General features: G+C 44.8%; 1 protein-coding gene and 1 pseudogene across 1 annotated transcript; both read left to right on the top strand.

Annotated features, from left to right (window-relative positions):
* The first annotated feature begins 14,300 nt into the window (after positions 1–14,300).
* Positions 14,301–15,260, top strand: LOC118836390 (olfactory receptor 2G3-like). Its single transcript, XM_036743701.1, has one exon. The coding sequence runs from the start codon at positions 14,301–14,303 to the stop codon at positions 15,258–15,260; it is 960 nt and encodes a 319-aa protein (XP_036599596.1).
* A 6,049-nt stretch (positions 15,261–21,309) lies between these two features.
* LOC118835595 lies at positions 21,310–22,246 on the top strand (annotated as a pseudogene).
* The last annotated feature ends 559 nt before the right edge of the window (positions 22,247–22,805 follow it).

Here is a 22,805-nt window from a genome sequence, read left to right as displayed (position 1 = left end):
AAATGCTATATACATCATGAAAAAAAGAACTGGGCTAGTACTTGAAATTCTGTCAAATGAAAGAACCTTTCTGTTGAATGACCAAATTCATATACAATTGGCTGCAATATTATGTCATGAATAATAAATCTCTCCACTCATTCACATGGCCCAATTCTACTTTCCATGCAACTGGATTGTCTCTCCCTTTCTGCTGGTGGATTCCAAGAATCTATCACTAGAATCCACTCCATCTTCTTGCCACCACCTACCTGCCAGTATTCTCCTAAACAAATGTTGCCTTCAACATTGACAATGCTAAAAAAAATAAATGGAAAATTATCTTGTACTGCAGGATCTCCTCTATATTTCCAGCTTCACACTTTCCAGGCATCTTTATTCAATCTAAGCCCAGGAAGTTTTCTGAAAATATAACTTCATATTTCCCAAGTTAAATGAAATAGACATATGAGGCGCTGAAGCACAGTGCCTGGCCCATAGTAGGTGCTTGATAAATGTTTATTGGATTATTGAATTGGGTAGGAAAGTATGGATCTGTGATGGTGGGGTACAGATTTAATCAAATATAGTCAGAGTTAGAATTCACTTGCATGACCAAGTCCTACCAGCAAAATCAGACTCTCTCCCTCCTTCATCATTTCCTCTCCTGCCCTAGACAGTTCTACATTTATTTCACTAAATTCTTTAGCCCTCTTCTTGATATTCCTGGCTGTCTTTTACTCTGCCTGCTAACTTCCAGTTCTCTGAAAATTGATTATATCTTACTGTCCACTCTTTGTCTTCCTCTACCCACTTCCTGTATTCTCCCATCTAGTTCAGATTGTTTCAAGCTTTACTATAGGGAAAGAGATGAAAATATAAAATATGGAGATCTAGAATCCCATTGTTTAAAGAGAGTCATAGTCACAATTAAATATCACATCAAAGTCTTGTCAGCATAGTCTACCCTTTCCCTCTTCCTCTCTCCATCTGCCCACTTCTCTTCCCTGTCCAAATCTACCCCAGTTAATTATGTCTCTTCTATGTGTGATTTCAGTCTTATTTTACCAAATTCCTGTTTTCTCCCCTGACCATTCCATGCCTTTACCTTTTAATTCCCTATTATCACCTGCCCAATTAATTTCTTATCTCTTCTACTTCCTACCCTTCCCACACCCCTCATTTCTATTTCCTGTCCTCACCTGACTACTTTCTATACAAGCTAGTCTTTGGAACTCATGTGTTAAATGGAGACAGAAGCGGGGGCAAGGCCAAGATGGTGGCTAGAAAGCAGGGACTTGTGAGGGCTCCCCTCCAGGTCCCTCCGAACACCTATAAAAAATGACTCTGAACAAATTCTAGAACTGCAGATCCCACAAAATAGCAGAGGGGTCCAGGGCTCCAGCCCAGGACAGCCTGGATGGTCATGGGATAAAGTCTATCACACAGAACTGGGAGCAGAGCACAGCAGAGCCCAGTGTGAGCTGCACCTGGACCAACCAGACCAGGATCCAGGTAGAACAGGCCCTAGCACCCTGAATCAGTGAGGTGTGGCAGTTACCAGACTTCTCAACCCACAAACACCAAAGACAACAGAGAAGGTTAGTGGGAAAAGCTGCTGGGACAGAATGAAAGGAGTTCGCAGTTTGGCCACCACCCTGGGGGCAGCGGAGGTGATGAAGCTCTGAGGTTGCTTACAGAGCTACAGCTGCAGTTTTTTCCAGCCTCAGGCCCACCCGGTGGGAGGAATTAAGTGGCAGATCTGAGCAGGAGTACAGAGCCAGCTTAGATCTGAGTCCGGTCTGCATTGGTGGTTCTTGGGGGAAGAGTAGTGCTGCTGTGGCTGAGCTTGCTGTGTAGAAATAGCTCTGAAAACAACAGCACAGCCCCTCAAGCTTGGGACAACATACTCTATACTCTACAAACAGTCATACCCTGAAGAAAAACTCAAGGGTCAAGTAAGTTGGCTGGGAACACAGCCAGGAAGCGAAAAAGCACCCAGATTCAGTCTCAGACTTTGGAATCTTTCTTTGGTGACAAAGAAGACCAAAACATACAGCCAGAAGAAGTCAACAAAGTCAAAGAGCCTACATCAAAAGCCTCTAAGAAAAACTTGAACTTGTCTCAGGCCATGGAAGAGCTCAAAAAGGATTTGGAAAAGCAAGTTAGAGAAGCAGAGAAAAAATAGGGAAGAGAAATGAGAGTGATGTTAGAAAACCATGAAAAACAAGTCAATGACTGTCTAAAGGATGCCCAAAAAAAATACTGAAGAAAATAACACCTTAAAAATAGACTAACTCAAATGGCAAAAGAGCTCCAAAAAGCCAATGAAGAGAAGAATGCCTTGAAAGACAAAATTAGCCAAATGGAAAAGGAGGTCCAAAAGACCACTGAAGAAAATACTACCTTAAAAATTAGATTGGAACAAGTGGAAGCTAGTGACTTTATGAGAAATAAGATATTATAAAACAGAACCAAAGGAATGAAAAAATGGAAGACAATGTGAAATATCTCATTGGAAAAATCAGTAACCTGGAAAATAGATCCAGGAGAGATAGTTTAAAAATGATTGGACTACCTGAAAGCCGTGATCCAAAAAAGAGCCTAGATATCATCTTTCAAGAAATTATCAGGGAGAACTACCCTGATATTCTAGAACCAGAAGGTAAAATGGAAATTGAAACAATCCACCAATCGCCTCCTGAAAAAGATCCCAAACAGAAAATTCCTAGGAATATTGTCGCCAAATTCCAGAGCTCCCAGATCAAGGAGAAAATACTACAAGTTGCCAAAAAGAAACAATTTGAGTATTGTGGAAACACAATCAGGATAATACAAGATCTAGCAGCTTCTACATTAAGGGACTGAAGGGCTTGGAATACAATATTCCGGAGGTCAGTGGAGCTAGGATTAAAACCAAGAATCACCTACCCAGCAAGACTGAGTATCATGCTCCAAGGCAAAATATGGACTTTCAATAAAATAGAGGACTTTCAAGCTTTCTCAGTGAAAAGACCAGAGCTGAATAGAAAATCTGACTTTCAAACACAAGAATCAAGAGAAGCATGAAAAGGTAATCAAGAAAAAGAAATCACAAGGGACTTACTAAAGTTGAACTGTCTTGTTTACATTCCTACATGGAAAGATGATGTGCATAATTCATGAGACCTCAGTACTAGGGTAGCTGAAGGGAATATACGTATATACATATACATATATATGTATACATACACACACACGCACATATACATATATACATATATATGTATATATAGACAGAGGGCACAGGGCGAGTTGAATATGAAGGGATGATATCTAAAAATATAAAATCAAATTAAGGGATGAGAGAGGAATATATTGAGAGAGGGAGAAAGGGAGACATAGAATGGGGTAAATTATCTTGCATAAAAGTGGCAAGAAAAAGCAGTTCTGTTGGAAGGGAAGAGGGGGCAGGGGAGGGAGAATGAGTGAATCTTGCTCTCATCAGATTTGACCTGAGGAGGGAATACGATACACACTCAGTTGGGTATCTTACCCCACAGGTAAGAAGGAGGAAGGAGATAAAAAAGGGGGGATCATAGAAGGGAGGGCAGATAGGGGGAGGAGGTAATCAGAAGCAAACACTTTTGAAAAGGGACAGGGTCAAGGGAGAAAACTGAATAAAGGGGGATAGGATAGGAAGGATCAAAATATAGTCTTTCGCAACATGAGTATTGTGGAAGGGTTTTACATAATTATACACATGTGGCCTGTGTTGAATTGTTTCCTTCTTAGGGAAGGTGGGTGGGCAGGGAAGAGGAGAGAGAATTTGGAACTCAAAGTTTTAAAAACAGATGTTCAAAAAAAAAAGTTGTTGCATGCAACTAGGAAATAAGATATACAGCAATGGGGCATAGCAATTTATCTTGCCCTACAAGAAAGTAAGGGAAAAGGGGATGGGAGGGGGTGTAATCAGAATGGCCTTTGTTTTCTTTGAATGACTCAGCTTACCTCATTGAGCCTCTGGACCCTGTGGCTTGCTCTTCTGGGGCAGGAAGCCCAAAGAGCATTCCAGGAAGCAGACAACTTCCTGTGTGATGAGTCATGGGGCTGGCTGAGGGGAGCTGTTAGCTCCAGAACCTGGTCTACGCTAGGGGGAGGGGCCAAGTCAAGAACCAATCGGCCCTGGTCATTCAGGCGGTGCTTGATGATGTCAAAAACTCTATAAGAGGGGAGAGGACAGCTTGAAGCTCTCTCTTTCCTTTTCCGGTTGGTGTGGGAAGCAGCGGCAAGTAAGCGTGACTCTGGGCCAGCCCTTGCTCTCGAGCCGAGCCCAGATGTTGGTAACTATGAATTGTATTGGGTCTGTCTGTTGATACTTGTAACTTGTTTGTATTTTGGTTTTGAGGTTCGGGGTGCTGGTTTGTTTTCCCCCAAACTAAATGAATGTTTTGAACCTCAGGGTGCTGGATTTTTTTTTCCCCTGAAGTACGTGAATCTGTATTTGGTATATCTCTTGATGCTTGTCTGTATGCTCCCCTGAACTAACTGAATGCTAACTGAATGCTGGCCTTTTCCCCTGAACTAAATGAATGTTGTCTGTATGCTAACTGAATGCTGGATTAAAGTAAGCTGGTCAACCCCTTCACCGTGCTTTCCTTGTTTAAGCAGATAAAAAGAACCTGTGCTTTTCCAGTGTCCCGGCAGTGTCCTGGGTGCATCTTACGCCCCCACAGAAGCTGCTAGCTGGGTTGTTAAAACAGGGGGGAGTGGGGTGACAGAAGGGAGGGCTAACTGGGGAATGAGACAACCAGAATATATGCCATCTTGGAGTTGGGGGAGGGTATAAATGGGGAGAAAATTTGTAATTCAAACTCTTGTGAAAATCAATGCTGAAAACTAAAAATGTTAAATAAATTAAATTTAAAAAAAAGAAAATTGAAGAAAATAAAGAGAGAGAGAGAGAGAGATAAAGACATTGGCATTGTGCAAAGCACTAGGGATACAAAAAGAGGCAAAAGACAGTCCATGCCCTTCAAGAAGCTCACAATCTAATAGGGGATACAACAAATAACATATATACAAAAGTGTACGTACAAGATTGTATAAGGAGGGCAGAGTTTATAATTCCAAAGAGGATTATATATATATATGTCTGAAAGGTTCAGAACTGCTGGATATAAGAAACTCTCAAAGTAGGAGGCAGAAGAATCAAAGCATATATTTAGGCTTCACAGTAACCAACCCATGAACCAGCATCCCCATTTTGATATATTGATCAAAAGCTTCCAGGCCCAATAAGTACGCCTCACAAGAGTAACCAGGAGGCTACAGAGGAGCATTATGGTGTAAAGCAAAATCATGCTTCCCCCTCTATGGTAAAAAGATTACCCACTGGCCTCAAGTCCTTGTTCAGCTTCCTCCTGTAGGTCAGCTCTGCTACTGGCAGCTCCTGCTTTGGCTGTGGCTGCGGCTGTGGCTGTAGCAGCCTCTGGCTCCAACGGAAGCTGTTTTTAACCATCCGGCTTCTGCGGGGGTGTAAGGTACGCCGGGGAAAGCACAGGTTCTTTCAGTCTGCTTAAGCAAGGTGAAGGGGTTGACCGGGAAAACACAGGTTCTTTCGATCAGCTTAAACAAGGGAAGCAAGGTGAAGGGGCCAACAAGCTTACTCCAACCCAACATACAAACAGCATTCAGTTCAGGGGAAAAAGCCAAACTAGTCAAGGGCACTTGTTGACTAAGTGCTAAGGAGCCCATTTTTGGTTACCAACACAAAGATAAATAGGAAATAATTAAGAGAGGGAAGTCACTAGGATTAAAAGGGCTTGGGAAAGGACTTCTATAGAAGGTGGGATTTTTAAAAATTTAAAAATCAAAGGCTATGCAAGGCATGATGCCACTTTCCCCATGGAGACCTCACTGAGCATGACTTTTTAGAACTTTAGAGACATAGAGACCTCAAAACTGTTCTAGCCAACCCTGTACTGGAATTATGAAACCTAGCCTCCCTACCCACAATACCATTAGGAAATGGCCATCCAGCCTCTATGTGAAGACCTGCAGAGTTGGGGAGCAGAGCACATGCCCAGGAAGTCCATTCCACTTTGGGAGACCTCAGACTATTCAGAAGCTTTTCCTTCTGCTGAACCCAGCTCTTTCTTTCTATAATCTCTCTGATGCCTTCTGGGCCAAGTCAAATAAGTACAACCCCTCTTTGTCTGCATGAAATCTTTGAGATAGTCAAAGATATCTCCCATGTCTGTCCTGGGTCTTCTGTTCTCTGGCCTAAACACCTATATATCCTTCAACTGATTTTCATAAAGCTTAGTTTCTGGTCCTTTTATCAACTTGGTTCCCAGCCTCTTATCTGGACACATCATTTTTGGTCAAGTATGTCCTTGCTAGACTGTGCTTCCCTCTGAAACAAGCACAATATTGTAGATGTGATCTTTTTGACTGACCTCCTGAGCTTACATGGGATAACCACCCTACATATCTTTTTCATACTAAACACTCCTTCCTGGATCTGACCCTCCTGTAGACTCCCATGACAGTAATTGTTGATACCAATCATCTGAGTCGCCACAATGCTTCTTTGCTATACAATGTTACCTTCTATTGTTGACTATTTTTAAATGCCTATATACCAAATTCTGAGCTCCCCAAGGGAGATATCGTATACTTTTGTGCTTTCCATATTTCCTAGTACAGTGCCTTGCTAACAGATGCTAATGCAATGAATTATATCTGGATTGAATAATTGTTGATATGCACTCTTCAGTGCCTGAGAACCTTGAAGAAATCCTGTGGTTTAGACTGATGTGATAAAACTCTACCACTGACCACCTTCTCACTTCCCATCCCCAGAGAAGACATGGATTGGGGCCAAGGTGGCACAGCTCAAGGTCCCACTTTCCCAGCTTCATTAGCAGAGTCTCCAAGGAAGTCCCCAAGGAAGGTGACGGTGACAGCAACATCCTCTGGCCTGGTACCACCAAGGGACAGTGGGAAAGAGAAGACGTACTGCCACCTTCTTGCGTTCTTCCAAGGGAACCTGAACCATCCCTTTATCTCTCCTTTCCCTGGCACTGGGCATTACTCTTCTTTATCTACCCTGGCCTCTCACATGGTTGGAGTCCCAGCATGTAACAAGCTGATGTGGTGGCCACAAGATGCTGAGATGGGAGTTAAGCAGTTAACACTGTTGGCTAAAGAAAAACTGAGGTCTGACCCTTAAGGGCATCAGGAGGAGGTAAGTCCACCTTGGGGATGCAAAGAGACAAGTCTAGTAGGGTCAATTCTGCCAAGATGTGGATGCTATTGATGGATATAAACACAGCATGGAAGAGCTAGGAGAAACCTTAGAATAAAGAACATAGAGGTTTCCAGCTGGAAGCTGTCTTAGAACACAGGCCATAGCTTACAACATTGAGCTGAAAAAGCCCCCAGTGATCACCCAGGCCCACTTGGGCCCCACTGAGGAGGACCATTCATTAGGTCTCCACTAACCACAAATAGTCATTAATCCTCTCCCCCACCAAACAGGGTGAGCAGATACGAGTTCACTGGGACTGAGCAGGGAGCTAGGGCTAAATTGGATTGAATCCACAACAGGATATTTTAATGGGAATAGAAGCAAGGAGAAGGGCAAATCCCAAAGAGCATCCACTTCACCAGGACCTTCAGATACCCGAGGAAGAAAGGAGTAGAGGGATAGTGCATGGAGCTGAGAAAGAGCCTCATATTTGGAGCTGGAAGACTCAGGTTTAAGCCTTGCCCCTTCCCCTAGCTACTTGGGTAACCTTGGATGAATGATTTCCTCCACCCTGCCCTCTAAAACTTGGGAGCTACATTAGATTATCCTAATGGCTCCTATGATGAGCTAAGAGTGGGGAAGGAGGAGAAAAGATGTAGGAACTCTTATCCCAGTGGTAATCAGAGAAGCTACATCCAAGGAAGGGAACGTGTGTGCTCAAGATTTCTGATCTGCTGGAAAACCAGTCACTGTTGGTGACAGGACAGTAGAAGCGTGGGGGTGGAGGGGTGCCACATCTATGGGGATAAAGTATATCCCCAGATTAAAGCTGCTGCTTGGGGCCTGGGGGAGTCTGGAGCTGAGAGGCAGGGAGAAGGATTGCCCTTCTACTATACTAGGCACACTCTAAAGCTTTCACCCTAGGGCAAAGGCACAGTGGCTTCACCCAAGTTTCAGCTCTAATCCCACACATACCATACCCTTCATACCTAAGTATTCACTGTCCCATCATTTTCTCTATCCACTGCCTCCATTCGAATTTAGAGAAAGGTAATGGATACATCCTTGAATTTAGAAGGGGGCTGGGAGAGGGGGCACTGGGAGAGGTCGAATCTTGTCACCACCCAGACATTTGTCCCTACTTTGCCATTCATTCACTATGTGAGCTTCTAAAGAGTTTTTTGAGCTTGAATGTAAATGGCTGATAAATTTGGTCTGTAAGAAATGAGTTCAAGTCCTACCTTGGACACATATTAGTTGGGTGACTGAGCAAATAGCTTAACCTCTTTTACCTCAGAAAATACCCTGAGACTTATTTATAGAGTTGTAAATAGGGTTTTGCTCTGCTTTGATGGAGGGAGGTCCCACACTCAGATCCAGAGATTTCTGAAACCATAAATCCTTCCAAAGCCATCTGTAACAGCCTGCTTTCTTTCAGGCATTCTCTTCTCTGGGTGCTAGGGGTGAGGGTATATACTATGATGTAGCTATTAGGAAAGAGATCACATGGGGATAGGCAAGCTAGGCACGGCCACCACAGAATTCTCTGATGAAATGGCTAAGTCAAAATTCTCATTGCAGCTCTACCTATCAGTTAAGTCAGAGGACCTGAATGGTGAGCAGAGGCAGTCCAGGTAGAAGATGGGTATATACTTAGTATCTGTCTCAAGCTTAGGTGAAAACCAAAAATGATGAGACCAGGCCAACTCTAGCAGGGATCGGGATGGAAGTTGCTCAGATAATAGCGATGCTAGCAGATTCCAATTCTGATTTCATAACATTTAGAGCTATAAAGGACACAGAGGCCAGGTCACAGAGCTCAGGCCCCTTCTTTTATAGACAGAGAAACTGAGCAAATGAGAGAAAGAAAATAATTCACACACAAAATAGTGAATCTAGGATTTGAACTCAGATCTGTTGCTTCCAAATTAAGTGCTCTTTCGCCTGTGCCACTGGTTAGTAACAGCTAAGAAGAGATTCCTTTTATCAAATGGTCTCTGTCTCCACTGAAGTCCCTTCTGATGCTCCATCATGGCATGAAAGAAAGCTGGGCTTCTCAAAGACTGTGCTGGAGAGAACACAATCTGGCACCCCAGCCTGATGGAAGTCCTGTGAGCACAGAGCCAGGGGAAGCTGCATCTCTCATCTCAAGGTCAGCCCAGTGATCTGAGAGGCTTGAGCACCAAAAGTCTGGCCACTGGGCCAAAAAAATGGCCATAGCAACTCATAAAGACCATCAAGTACAGTGTAACTGTAACAATGAAATCAAGGGTTCCTAAGTTCATTTCATTCACAGTACCTAACACACAGTAGGCACTTAACAAATTCTTACAGAATGGATGCATGGACAGATAGGTGGATGGATGGATGGATGGATGGATGGATAGATGGGGGTAGGAGGGTATAGATTAGGGAAATAAAAATTAGAGATCACTTCATTTAATCCTATTATTTCATACATAAGGAAACTGAAGCCCAAGGAGATGAACTGATTGTCCAAGTTGCCACAGGTGTAAATAGCAAAGCCTGTGTCCTAAAACTTGAAATGCAGGGTCCTTTCCATTGCATACCACTGTGTCTCCAGCACTTCATACAATATTTCTCATGTCTTTTTGTTCTTCACTTCTTCCTATTTATGAAGATGCAATGGAATCTGACTGTGTTCACATGCCACAGTTTGTTCAGTCATTTCTCTGCCACGTAAACATGGACCGTCTACAACATTTTGTTGCTATCAAAAGCCAACAATTGTACATGCTATAGACTTCAGCCTTCTCATTATGATTAGTAAATCCTTGCTAAATGTACAACTATGATTCTGTCAGGAAGCATCAGGCTAAGAGATGCCCAACCAAAGAGACATTTAGCGTGTGGCAGAGGAAATCTGGCCATCTAGTGAGGAGTAGAATACTAAAGGGTTGTCAATATACCAGGACAGATCAGTTAAATAAAACCAAGAAGAGTGAGGTAGAGGCCAATTTTCCTGGTAAGAGGAATGAGGAAAGCAAAACAAGACTTCATGGGATTCAGTGGGAAATCAAGTGCTCCCTTATAGATCTTGGGCAACTCCCATCTCTCTGGACTGGTTTCCACTCTTAAAAAAGAGAGTTACACCAAATGAAGGCCCTTACCAGCTCTGACAGGCCACATTCTAAGAACCCTCCAAGCTCTGACATTCTACATTCTAAGGGTGACTCCTAGCTCTGACATTCTCTCTTCTGAGGTCTCTCAGAGCTCCGACCTTCTGCATTCTATTCTTGGGGTCCCCTCTGTTCCAACAGCCCATCTTCCATGTTCCAAGTGGATTTAAAACTCTGACATTCTATATGGTTCTATGGATCACTAAGCTGAGAAATCAATCCATGCTAAGATATGACCGGGCACTAAGGAGTTGATGTGTTCCTTCTCCCAGATAGCATTTGTGACATCTAAAAAAACCCTAAAAGGCTTTATTCAAAGAAGCAAATCATATACCTAGAGCATGTACATGTGTTAGAGTAAATGGTATATTTGGGATCTATGGGGATTTTGAGAAGATTAGGGGCAAGAGAAATGAGATGAGAGTCTTGCCAATTTTATCTCCAAAGTGTATCTCACTTCAAACCTCTGCTCTCCATTCACATTATCCTACTTCAGGTCCTCATTAGTTCTCATCTGGAACATTATAATAGCTTCCTGATTTATCTCCCTGACTCAATCCCTTCTCTAATCTGTCTTCCATAAGCTAGGAAATAATAGTACACAGGTCTAACCAAAGTCACTCCCCTGCCCCAAAATCCATTATCCCAGTTTTTTCTGGGATGAAATACAAACTCCTCATTCTGGCACTGAAAGTTGTCCATAAATTGGTGTCCACCTACCTTCCTAGTCTGATTTCACATTTCCATCTTTCACCCACTCCAACTATAAGCTGGGGCACAATGCTCTCACTATGCCTGCTCCTCCCTGGGCATGGCTACTCAGCTGAGTGCTTGCTATGAAGAGCCCCATGGTGACTAATGGTGATTCCTAGGGACATAGTGTCATTTAGACTTTTTTCCCACAGTCTCCCGATGTTCTCATCCCATGAGTTGCTTTGTTGGCTCCTCCTTGCTATTTAGGTCCACCAGCTTTTCAGTTCCAGTTTACCAGAAATTCTGAAGGTATCTTGGGGTTTGCGGACTAGATTTTTCCCCTACTTATTTATCTTTTTTTTTTTCAAAAAACTGGGATGCTTAACTTTTTTATCTTATGTAGTTTTTATTTTTGATTTCTTGAACTATAGCTCTGGAAAACTAGGCTTTGATAAAGTCCATTAAGATTCAAATGGAGCTACTTGACTACGTCTTTAAGCGCAAATCACTTTGGCTTTCACTGACTGGCTAATAATAGGTTACTGGCCAAGCCTCCCTTGCTCATTCCTTGGGTTTTGATGGCTCAGAATGAGTGTAAGTAGCAATTGCTTTTCTTTTGGTCCCTCCCAGATGATTCTATTTTGAAGACAATTTATTAAGTGCCTACTATGTGTGTCATTTGTCCAGGGTCATGCAGGAAGTATCAAAGGCAGATTTGAATTCAAGACCTCTAGGGACAATACTCTTCCCATTGGACAATGCCCATTAGATCTGTGCATTGGGAAGATTACTTTGGTAGTGTAGCAAGGCAGTGACCTGGACAGGGAAAGACTAAGGGACAGGAGATAATCTCGGAATCAGGAGGGACATGTCAGTGAGCAGTGAGTGCAATAAATACCTGGAAAAAAGGAGCCCATGTAAATATATTGGACAAAGGGTCATCGAGCCTTCAGCCAAATGCCTCGAGTAAGAGGGAACTCATAACACCCAAAGGTTGTAGTGTGTAAGGTGTAAAGCTCATTTTGCTTTTTTTAGAGCTCCAGCTGTTAAAAAGGGTTCTTCCTCTCTTTTTTCCCTTTACATTAAGCCTAAATTTGCCAAGTTACAACATATGCCAACTTCTGCCTAGTGAAGCTAAGGAAAAGTCTTTTCCACATAGCAGCCACTCAAATAAATGCTTGGAAATGTTGTATGATTTCTCCTCCCCCTCAAGAAAGAAAAATCTCCTTTTCTCCAGTCTAAATATCCCAAATCATTCACTCCATTCTCATACATCATGAGTTTGAGACCCTTGGTCACCCCAGATGCCCTCCTCTGCACATTCTTCACATCCTTCCTAAAACATGGCACCTAAACTGAACACAATTCTCCAGGTGGGGACTGATCAAGGAAGGTACAGCAGCAGCAGCAGGAGTACTAGCGTCAACATCTCACCAGTCTTGCATATTCCTCTTAATAAAATCTAAGATTTTTTTTTGACTATATGTCTCATGGTCACCAGGGGCAGCTAGGTGGCACAGTGGATAGAGTACTAGGCTTGGAATCTGGAAGAGTCATCTTTACCAGCTCAAAGCTGACCTCAGACATTTCTTGACTGTGTGACCCTGGTGTCACCATATAACCCCATTTGCCTCAGTTTCCTCATCTGTAAAATGATCTGGAGAAAGAATGGGCAAACCACTCCAACATCTTTGCCCAAAAAAACCCTACCTGGGGTTGTGGAGAGTTGGACACAATTGAAAAGAGACTCAACAACAACAACTTATATCCATCACACATTCAGCTTGTAGTCCACTAAATATCCCAGGGAGTTTTCAGGAAAAAAAAATTCCATTTCTAGTTGTGCCCCTCCCATAATATGCTTCCAAAGCTGATTTTTTAAGCTTTTGTTTGTTTCCTATTAAATTTCATCTTGTTAGTTTCAACCCAACATTTTAAACTTTCAAGATATTTTTTGATCCCTTCTCTTCCATCCCATATGGTAGCTATCCAACCCAACTTTGTGTCATAAGCCTGCCATATACACTTTGATCCAAGTCATTATTAAAATGTTAAACAAAGAGAGTCAAGCACAGCTTTCTCAACCACCCCTCTTCAATCCTCGTAAGCTGACATCAGATCACTAATGACAACACTAGGCCTGGTCAGTTAGAAAATGTCAGAATCCATAGCTGTATTAACATTTAGCTCACATCTGTTTTGTCCATGAAAGAGGTATAAGAGTCTTTTCCAAATGGTTTTCTAAAACAAAGCTAATCCATACCAGTACCACTTCTTTGCTCTACCTGTCTAGCAGGCCTGTCACAAGACTAAATCAGGTTAGTCTGGCACAACCTGTTCAGTCAGCCATGCAGACTTTCTGTCATCATCACTTCCTTTTCCAGGTGTTTGCTCCCCATGCCTTTAATTATAGAGTCAAGAAATTTTGCGACAAATCAAAGTTGAGCCCATAAGCCTAGAGTCTGCTGACTCCCTCCTCTTCCCTCATTTGAAAAAGGGGACAGCGTTTGGCCTTCTCCAGCCTTGCAGCCTCTCTCCCATTCTTCACATTCTTTCCAACACCATGGACAGCGGCTAAGCAGTCACATCTGCTAATATTATTTCCTAGGAATAAAGCTCCTATGGGTGTGAGGGCAGCACAATCTATATACAAAAGTGACTAAATACAGATTCTATACAAGGTACCAAGTATGCTCCACACTAGAGGGGACCAGGGATGCCTACCGCAGCAGGGCTTTGAAAAAAGCTAGGGATTTTAGGAGAGAGAGATGAAGAAGGCCCTCCCTGGTTTGCCTGTCTCCTTTGTTCTCCTCAGGCTTCTTTCTTCCTCCTCCCTCCTCTTCTTCTCTCTCTCTGCTCTCTTCTCCAACCCTATTCTCTTCAGCTCTCTGCTCCCCTTCCTGGGATCACGGGATTCCAGGCCTCTTGTGTCAAGGCCTGATGCTAAGAAGAAAGAAGGTCAGGTAGGAGAAACAGCAATGCAGGTCAGCTTAACTGGAAGAAGGACTGGCTAAAGGGAATATTTTAAACTAAGACTGGAGAGGGAGGTGGGATTCAGATTATAGAGGGCTGTAAGCACTAGGCTAAGGAGTCTCTTGTTGGTTTGGCAGCTGATTAGAGAAGGGAAAAGGGGACAGCAGGGGAAGGGAGAGCAGGGGAGGGGAGGGGAGAGGAAGAGCATGTAAATATTGGATCTCCCCTCCCTCCCCCTGACTCTAATCCCCCTTCTGTCTCCTCATCCTACTCTCCACAGGATGGGCCAAGGGAACAGGACAGCTCTGGCTGAATTTCTCCTCCTGGGCCTCTCAGCCCGCCCTGACCTCCAGCTCCTCCTCTTTGCATCTGTGCTGGCCTCCTACCTGGCCACTCTTCTGGGCAATGCCCTCCTGGTGTCCCTGATCCTCCTTGACAGCCGGCTGCATCGGCCCATGTACCGCCTGCTGACTCACTTGGCTCTGTTGGATGTGTCCTACGTGAGCACCACTCTGCCTCAGGCCCTGGCACACATGCTAGTCCAGAGGCGGTCAATTCCTTTTGCCCGCTGTGGCGCTCAACTTTATGTTGCCCTCTCTCTGGGCAGCACCGAGGCCCTCCTCCTGGCCTCCATGGCTGTTGACCGCTGCCTGGCCATCTGCCGGCCCCTTCACTATGCTGCTATCATGACTCCAGGTCTTTGTGGGGGTCTGGCAGGTGGTGCCTGGGCCCTGGGCTTCTTGCTCTCTGTGCCCAATGCAGCTGCTGCTCTACGCCTGCCTTACTGCATCGGGCACCCACCAATTGACCATTTCTTCTGTGAACTGCCAGCAGTTCTGAGGGTGGCCTGTGCTAACACGACACCAAATCGGGTCCTAGTCTCTGCCATGGGTGTCCCCATCCTTCTGGTGCCCTTTGGCTGCATTCTGGCTTCCTATGGTCTCATCTTGGCCACTGCCCTGCGCCTTCCCTCTGCCCGGAGCCGCCGCAAGGCCCTCTCCACCTGTGGAGCCCACCTGGCTGTGGTTGGCCTTTTCTATGGAACTGTGATGGCCATGTACCTGAGGCCCAAGGGACTCACCCCAGCTGGGCACCACAAGCTCACAGCAGTCTTCTACACAGTGGTCACTCCACTGCTTAACCCACTCATCTACAGTCTGCGGAACAAGGATGTCCACAGTGCTGTCAGGTACACCGTTGCTCGCGTCAAGGGGATGAGGGCAGGAGCCATAGAATCATAGACTATAAGGAAAGAGAAGGTGCCTCAGCAGGGATCTAGTCCCACATCCTTCCTCCTCACAGGAGTCCCTTCCAGGGCAACTCCAGTCTCTGCCTGAAAAAAGGGATCTCAACCTGCCCAAGCAACCCAGCCTGTTTTTGCACAGGAACAGAGGCAGACTGGGAAGCAGGCTCCAAAAGTCACCATAACAGGCACTGAGAAAGTAACATGTTGAGCAGGGTTTTTGAGTCATGGATCCTTCTGGCAGGCCAGTGAAGGGCAGGAGCCACTTTCAGAATAATATTTTTTTAATTCATAATTGAGTGAAAAGCTAAATTTTTGTTATTAGCTATTGAAAATAAAGTTTTGATTTTTCCCATCTAAGTTCATGGACTCCCTGAAACTTCTCTTATGGACCCAGGTTATGCACCCATGGGGTAGAGAAGACTGGACCTGGGTATAGCGAGGAGTCAGTCAACCTGGGTTCAAGTCTACCTCTTCATCATAGAACCAGTCACCACTCTCTGGCCCTTGGTTTCCAAGCTTTGGGAGTGATCCTCTATGTGGACCTCAGCATCAGTGTTTCAAAGACTCTCAGATGATCTAAGTCCAGCCCATACATGAGCTGGAATGGTCTCTCCAACATCCTTCCAAGTGGCCAGCCAGTTTCTGCTTGAAGGCAGAGAGATGAGGAACTCACCACCTGACTCTTTGTGGAACAGCAGAAAGAACATCCCATTTGTCAGAAGACCTGGATGTGAATCCTGGCTCCGTCGCTGACCTACCGTGTGACCTTAGGGCTCTGACACTGTCCCTGTGTGACCTTAGGGAAGTCAAGTCATGTCTTTGGGGCTTATCTGGAAAATGAGGGATTTGGCTTAGATACCTTCTAAGGTGCTTCCAGCATATATCTAGGATCCTTGGAAACTGCAAAGCAGGCCCTTCCCCATCTGGATAGTCCTCATCGTTAGAAGGTTTAGTTTGGTTTATTCCCAGAAATCAAGTTGAAATCTGCCTCTACAATTTCCACCACCTGCTCCTGCTTCTTGCCCTCTGGAGCCACGTAGAAATCTAAAATCTGTTCTACACAACGGCCTTTCCAATGCTAGAAGACAGTTATTATGTCCTCAGGAAGTCTTCTTTTCTTCAGTCTTAAATATCCCCAGTTTCTGAAGCCAGGCCTCATAGAGAATGGTCTCATATCCCCTCAACATCCTGGCTGCTAGGTTTGGAAGCACTCCTGCCCAAAAACATTGTTTGTGTAGCAAAGAATATGTGTGCATGCTCTAAGGACCAAAAGGAGACAAGGATGTCTGAAACCAGGCAGGGGGTGTCCATGCCTGCTCCTAGAACTCAAACCAAGCAGAGATGTCCATGCCTACTCCTAGGCCTGAAACCTGGCCGGGAGTGTCCATGTTCACTCCTAAGACTGAAACCAAGCAGGGGGTTTCTGTGCCCACTCCTAGAACTGAAACCAGGCAGGGATGTCCGCGTCTACTCCCTGGACTGAAACCTGGCAGGGGGTGTCTGTTCTGGCTCCTAGGCCTGAAACCTGGCAGGGGGTGTCTGTGCCTGCTCCTAGGCCTGAAACCAGGCAGGAATGTCTGTGCCTGCTCCTAGGACTGCCCTCCCCACCATCACATCGCTAAAATGATGCATCCAGCACTAAATACATGGAGGCCTGATGCTGAACCTCAAAAAGAGACCTCAGCATATCATCACAGGAAGGGCTGCAAATGTAAATGTGCTCTCTCCTCCTGGGCAGTCCCTTGGAGACGGTGCCTTGGCACCAACACGGAAGATTCACAGCATTGCTCCCCACAGACATAACCGAGATCCTTCATGCCTCAGTCACCTTTACCATATCCACCAAAGTCCTGTGGAGCTGCTCTGAGCACCATCTACTCTCTGATCCCGCTTTTGCTTTACTAGGGCAAACCTCCCCAGTTCTTTTCATGGGATGTTTCTATGGTCCCCTTTCTGGCGCCTCACATTGCTGCCTGTCCTCTTCTGGACAAACCTCAAACTAGCTATAATGCTCCAGACGGGATGTGATGGGGGCTAAAGGTGATCCCTCTTGCAGCAAATGAAGACACCAACAGACACAGCTCAGTAGACCATTTCTGCATTCCATGGTTGCAGCGCCCTCCGGCGCCCTCCGACTGAACAACCTCATAGGTCACCCAGTCCAGCTCCCAAATTTTTTTAACTTGATGAGGAAAGTGAGATCCAGAGAGGGCATGTGACTTGTTCTAGGTCACACAGTAAGTGGCAGAGCCAGGCCTCAGACCCACGTCCTCTTGACTCTTCTCACTATTCTCAAGCCCTGGGTTTGTCGTTGTCATTTAGTCATGTCTGACTCTTCGTGACCCCATTTGAGGTTTTCTTGACAGAGATGCTAGAGTGGTTTGCCATTTTCTGCTCCAGCTCATTTTACAGATGAGGAAACTGAGGCCAATAGGGTAAAGTGACTTAGCCAGGGTCACATACCTAGCAAGTATCTGAGTCTGGATTTGAATTCAGGTCATCCTGACTCCAAGCCTGGCATTTTATCTACTGCACCACCTAGCAGCCCAAGTCCTGGGTACTTTCTACCATTACCAATCTTTTCTTGAGGAATAAACAAAACCCAGATCCTGAGACTGAGGTAGACTAAGCAGGAACAGATACTCAGGCAGAAGATGAGATACCTCCAGTTTTGAAGTTCAAGATGAAAAAGAGGAGGGACAGACAGGGGCGTCTATTAGGGGCCTACTATATGCCAGTCACAGTGCTAAGCACTAGGAGTAGTTCTTGAGAGGATTCCTTTTCAGTGTGAGCATTTGCCCTTTCAAATCTGGACTTGATTTACTGTTTGGTTGATTTCTGGACTTGAAAAAACATTGATCATTCAACTTTAAATTGTGCTGTGCTTTTTAGAGACCCAGTTGTTAAACATTTAACAGCACACTCCTAGGGCCACAAAAGGCCAAAGCATAGCCCAAATATGAAGAGAGTAGATTTCAGAGAAGCAATAGTTAGCATCTTTTAGCCTAAGATTCTTCAGGGAAAGTTGTTGAAAGAGGACCTGGAGGCACTCAGGAATGAAATTCGTGACACAAAATAAGCATTCCTCTTGAGGAAGAAAAGGGGAAGCTGGCTTAAGCCCTGTTCAGCGAATCAGAGAGCTTACTGGCCAACACAGATCTTTAAGAGAAGCTTGAAGAAGTCAGAACTAAGAAATGGTATCTGAGGACAATTACAAAGGATTGATCTGGTTCTTAACTGATATGGGGACCCACGAACCCAGAATGCTAAGGGCAATCTACAAAACTTTTTGGGCTATCCTCAAAGAAAAGAGATGCCCAAGGAAGGGGTTAGTGCTCTGCTGGGTTAGAGAGGATGGTGATAACTCATGACAAAGAGTACTCAAATCCAGCATAAATTTGTTTGCTTTCAATTTCTCCACCAAAAGTCCTCACACTAAAAAATAGGACATAGCATACATTTATCAAGCCCCTCTTGGGTGCATCACATTCACAGTTATGATCCCAAGCTAACATTTGATTGCCAGGGAGATAGAATGCAGAATTTAGATAGAACATAGTCTTTTCCCAAATGAGCCTAGAGTCTAATAAGCAGCACCAACACATATCCTAAATGAGCAATATTACATACATGTGTTAGATGGGTTGTCAAGGGTTGTCATTTGGAAGGACCAGGGAAAGTTTCTAAAAGAAGCCTCTACTTGGAGGTTGTAGAATGCCACCTTCTGGCCATCATGGCCTATGACTGGTACATGGCCACTGGTGATCCACTGTGCTCCTGACTGGAAATGCCATCCTTTTACAGGAATTCCACACACCTTTCAGAACCAAGCTTACTCTCAGTCAGTTAGCCAGTCAATAAACATTTATTAAATGCTTACTATGTGTCAGACACTGTGCTAAGTGATGGGGAGACAAATAAAGGTAAAGAACAATTCCTGACCTCGGCTCATGGTCTCATAGGGGAGACAACATTCAATGGCCATGTACAAACAAGCTAAAGAAAGGACAAAATGGTGGCAAACAGCAGAGGGAAGGCAGGAGAATTAAGAGGGATGGGGAAACTCTTCCTGTGGAAGGTGGGCTTCTAGCTGGGCATTGAAGGAAGCCAGGGAAGCCGGGAGGCAAAGATGAGGAGTCCCATCTCAATGGTCCAGCTTGGGGAGAGTTAAGATCTTTAAGACTTGGGGATGGCCCACCCACCAGGTGAAATCACTTGTAAGGAACAGAGAGGGTGCAGAGATCCTGGGGACAGGTTTGCCCCACTCCATGGACTTCTTGATGACCCACCCCAACTATAAAGGTAAGGGGCCATGAGTGAGATTACACCAAATAAAAATCATTCTTCATATTTCTATAGCATGAGATGCTAAGGATAAGATGTATTTCATTGCATGGGGTTGAGATGGGGTAGGAGGTTCTGCTACCCCCATTTCCTCACAGAAGTAAAGAAACTGAGGCACAGAATGAGTTGGCTACTTGACTAAAGGTCATTCAATCAGCAACTACCAGACCTAAGTCTCCACCTCAGATCCTACAGCTCTAGTCCTGGGAGTGGCCCTGACCTTGGAGCAAAGATATGTGACTGGGGGATTATTTAGTTTCTTCCTATTTAGATTTTAAGGTATCTCAAGATGGAGGAGGGACTTGACCTGTACATATGTGAGTTAAGTGGAAAGGGTAAAAAGGAAACAATAGCCAGAGACAGAGGCCTGAGAAGAAAGATAGACACCAAGACTTGCTTTCCAGTACAGAATGACTCTCTAATTTAGTTCACATGAACACATGCGCAAAATGTCAACCTCAGTCTTCCCATCTGCAAAAGGGGTATAACATTTGTATTGCCTACCTGACAAGGCTATTGGAAGGATAAATAAAATCTTTTGTAGGATTATAGGAATATATATGTATATATACACATGTGTATATATACATATATATATATGTTTAATCATTCAGGGGCAGCTGGGTTGCTCAGTGGATAGAACAATGGACCTAGAGTCAGGGAGACTCAGGCACTTAATAGCTGAGTGACCCTGGATGAGTCACTTTAACCCCTATTTGGCAAAGTACCCCATCTGCAAAATGGGGACACACTGAAGAAGGAAGTGACAAACCACTCCAGTATCTTTGCCAAGAAACCCCATGGACATAGTCTATGGGGTCGTGAGGAGCTGGACACAACCGAATGACCAAACAACAAAGAGACAATAAACCATATGTGGTAATAAAGTGGCACCTGAATGGTGCAGTGGATAGAGAGCTAGGCTTGGACTCAGGAAGACCCGAGTTCAAATCCAACCTCAGACACGTATTAGCTGTATGACCCTGGGTGAATCACTTAACCCTGTTTGCCTCAGTTTCCTTATCTGTAAAAGGAGCTGAAGAAGGAGTAGCAAACTGATCCAGTGTCTTCACTAAGAAAACCCCAGACCGTGACGGAGACTCGGACACGACTGAAATGACTGATCAAAAACTAGGATCACAGCCTTGGAGCTGGCAGGGATCTTAGAAACAACCACACACATTTTACAAATGAGAACACTAAGACCCAAGGAGGCTAAGGGACTTGCCCAGAGACACACCACCAGTAACAGGCAGGATTGGAAACTGGGTCTTTCTGAGTCCCTGATGAATGCCCTATCCACTGGGTCACCTCATGGACTCCAAACAGCACCAATATAGACAAAATAATTCAAAAAATGCCATAGAAACCAAAGCAAGTCCAGAAGCGCATAATAGAGAAAGGAGTCCCAAGAGTCAGAAGCAAGACCAGAAGGGACAAAAGGAGGAGACTTGGCTGACCTGGGCCATCACTTAAAATGACCAATCAACCAAGGAACTGACCAATCAAAGGAAAGTGCTCAGAGAGACAGGGACCTTCCAGGAGGGGATCTAAAGATTTAGCACTAGATGGTTCAAACAGCCCATGTAAGCTTGCCAATCAGGAGGAATGTAAAAGTCCACTTTATGACTCTGTGTGTGTGTGTGTGTGTGTGTGTGTGTGTGTGTGTGTTAATTTTCCTCCTTAGGAGTTGAAGACAGTGAAGGAAAGCTATGGATGGAAGGAACAACAGAGCCGTGATTTGTTTCATCCTGGTTGGGCTCTCACAGCACCCCAAGGTTCAGGTCATTTTCTTCTGCCTGTTCCTGGTGTCCTATCTTGTCATATTGCTTGGAAACAGCCTCATCCTCATCTTGATTCACTATGATTCCAGGCTCCACACACCCATGTATTTCTTTCTCAGCAATCTGTCCTTCCTGGACATCTGCTACACTTCATCAAGTGTGCCCCAGATGATCATCAACCACTTAGCAAAAATTCCCACCATCTCCCTGGGTGAATGCCTGGCCCTGTACTGGCCTTTACTTGAGGGTTGTGGAATGCCTCCTGCTGTCCATCATGGCCTGTGACTAGTGTGTGGCCATCGGTGACCCACTGTGCTACCCGGTGAGGATGCGTCCCCAGCTCTGTGCTTTGTTGGCAGTAGGTACCTGGGTTACAGCTTTTCTGCTTACCGTAGTACCAACCATGACTTTACCCCTGGAGTTCTGTGGCCATCACATCATCAACCACTTCTTCTGTGAGGTCCTTGCCATCATCAAGTTTGCCTGCAATGATCTACAATTCAATAAATTACTGATGATGGCCACCAGCTCCCTGACTCTCCTGGCAACCTTCACCTTCATCCTTGCCTCCTATGGGGTCATCCTTGGGGCTGTGTTGAAAACTTGCTCAACTGAGGGCAGAAAGAAGACTTGTCCACCTGTAGCTCCCACCTCACTGTGATAGTCACCTTCTATGGCACAGCTATTACCATGTACATGATCCCCCAGGACAAGGCCAGTGGGGAGGTGACCAAGTTTGCCTCCCTCTTATATGGTGACATGACCCCCATGCTTAATCCCCTCATCTAGTCATTGGAACAAGGACGTGAAGGGGGCCTTACAAAAACTCTACGGGGAGAAGAATGCTTCCTAGGCATCTTTTGATGCCTTTTCCCATGTCCAAAGGAGAGAAGATAGCTAACGCACACCACTAGCCTTTAACAAGACAGAACCAGGCACAGCTAGGTCATGCAGTGAGTAGAGCACCGACGCTGGAGTCAGAAGGACCTGAGTTCAAATCCGGCCTCAGACACTTGACACATGTACTAGCTGTGTGACCTTGGGCAAGTCACTTAACCCCAATTGCCCTGCCAAAAAATAAAAACAAGATAGAACCAACTTCAACAAAACACAAAGGAAATGTTTTTGCTTTCTCCCTTTATATTCTTGCCTGGAAATTTCTCCATCTTCACCTGTGTTTTCCTTCTTTTCATGTAGTTGTAGGCACTGCGGGTACAGTTGTAGTTCTAGTCATTCTGATCTGCATTATATCACATCTACTTCAATAGCCTCTCCCACACAGACATGAGATACTGTCACCGTATCATAAAGAGGGAATGAGGGACAGCAGGAAGATTGTGACATTCTAGGACATAGAGGATCCCAAATCCTCTCCAAACACTACAATTCTGGTTTTAAAATGCACCAAGTTT

The sequence above is a fragment of the Trichosurus vulpecula genome, chromosome 2, assembly GCF_011100635.1.
Source record: "Trichosurus vulpecula isolate mTriVul1 chromosome 2, mTriVul1.pri, whole genome shotgun sequence".
In the NCBI taxonomy this organism is placed as follows: Eukaryota; Metazoa; Chordata; class Mammalia; order Diprotodontia; family Phalangeridae; genus Trichosurus; species Trichosurus vulpecula.
The sequence above is the reverse complement of the archived record's forward strand: the minus strand, read 5'-3'. Positions and strand labels throughout refer to the sequence as shown.

Coding starts and splice junctions, on each gene's coding strand:
- LOC118836390 (XM_036743701.1), top strand. CDS start 14,301: ATGGGCCAAGGGAACAGGACAGCTCTGGCTGAATTTCTCCTCCTGGGC.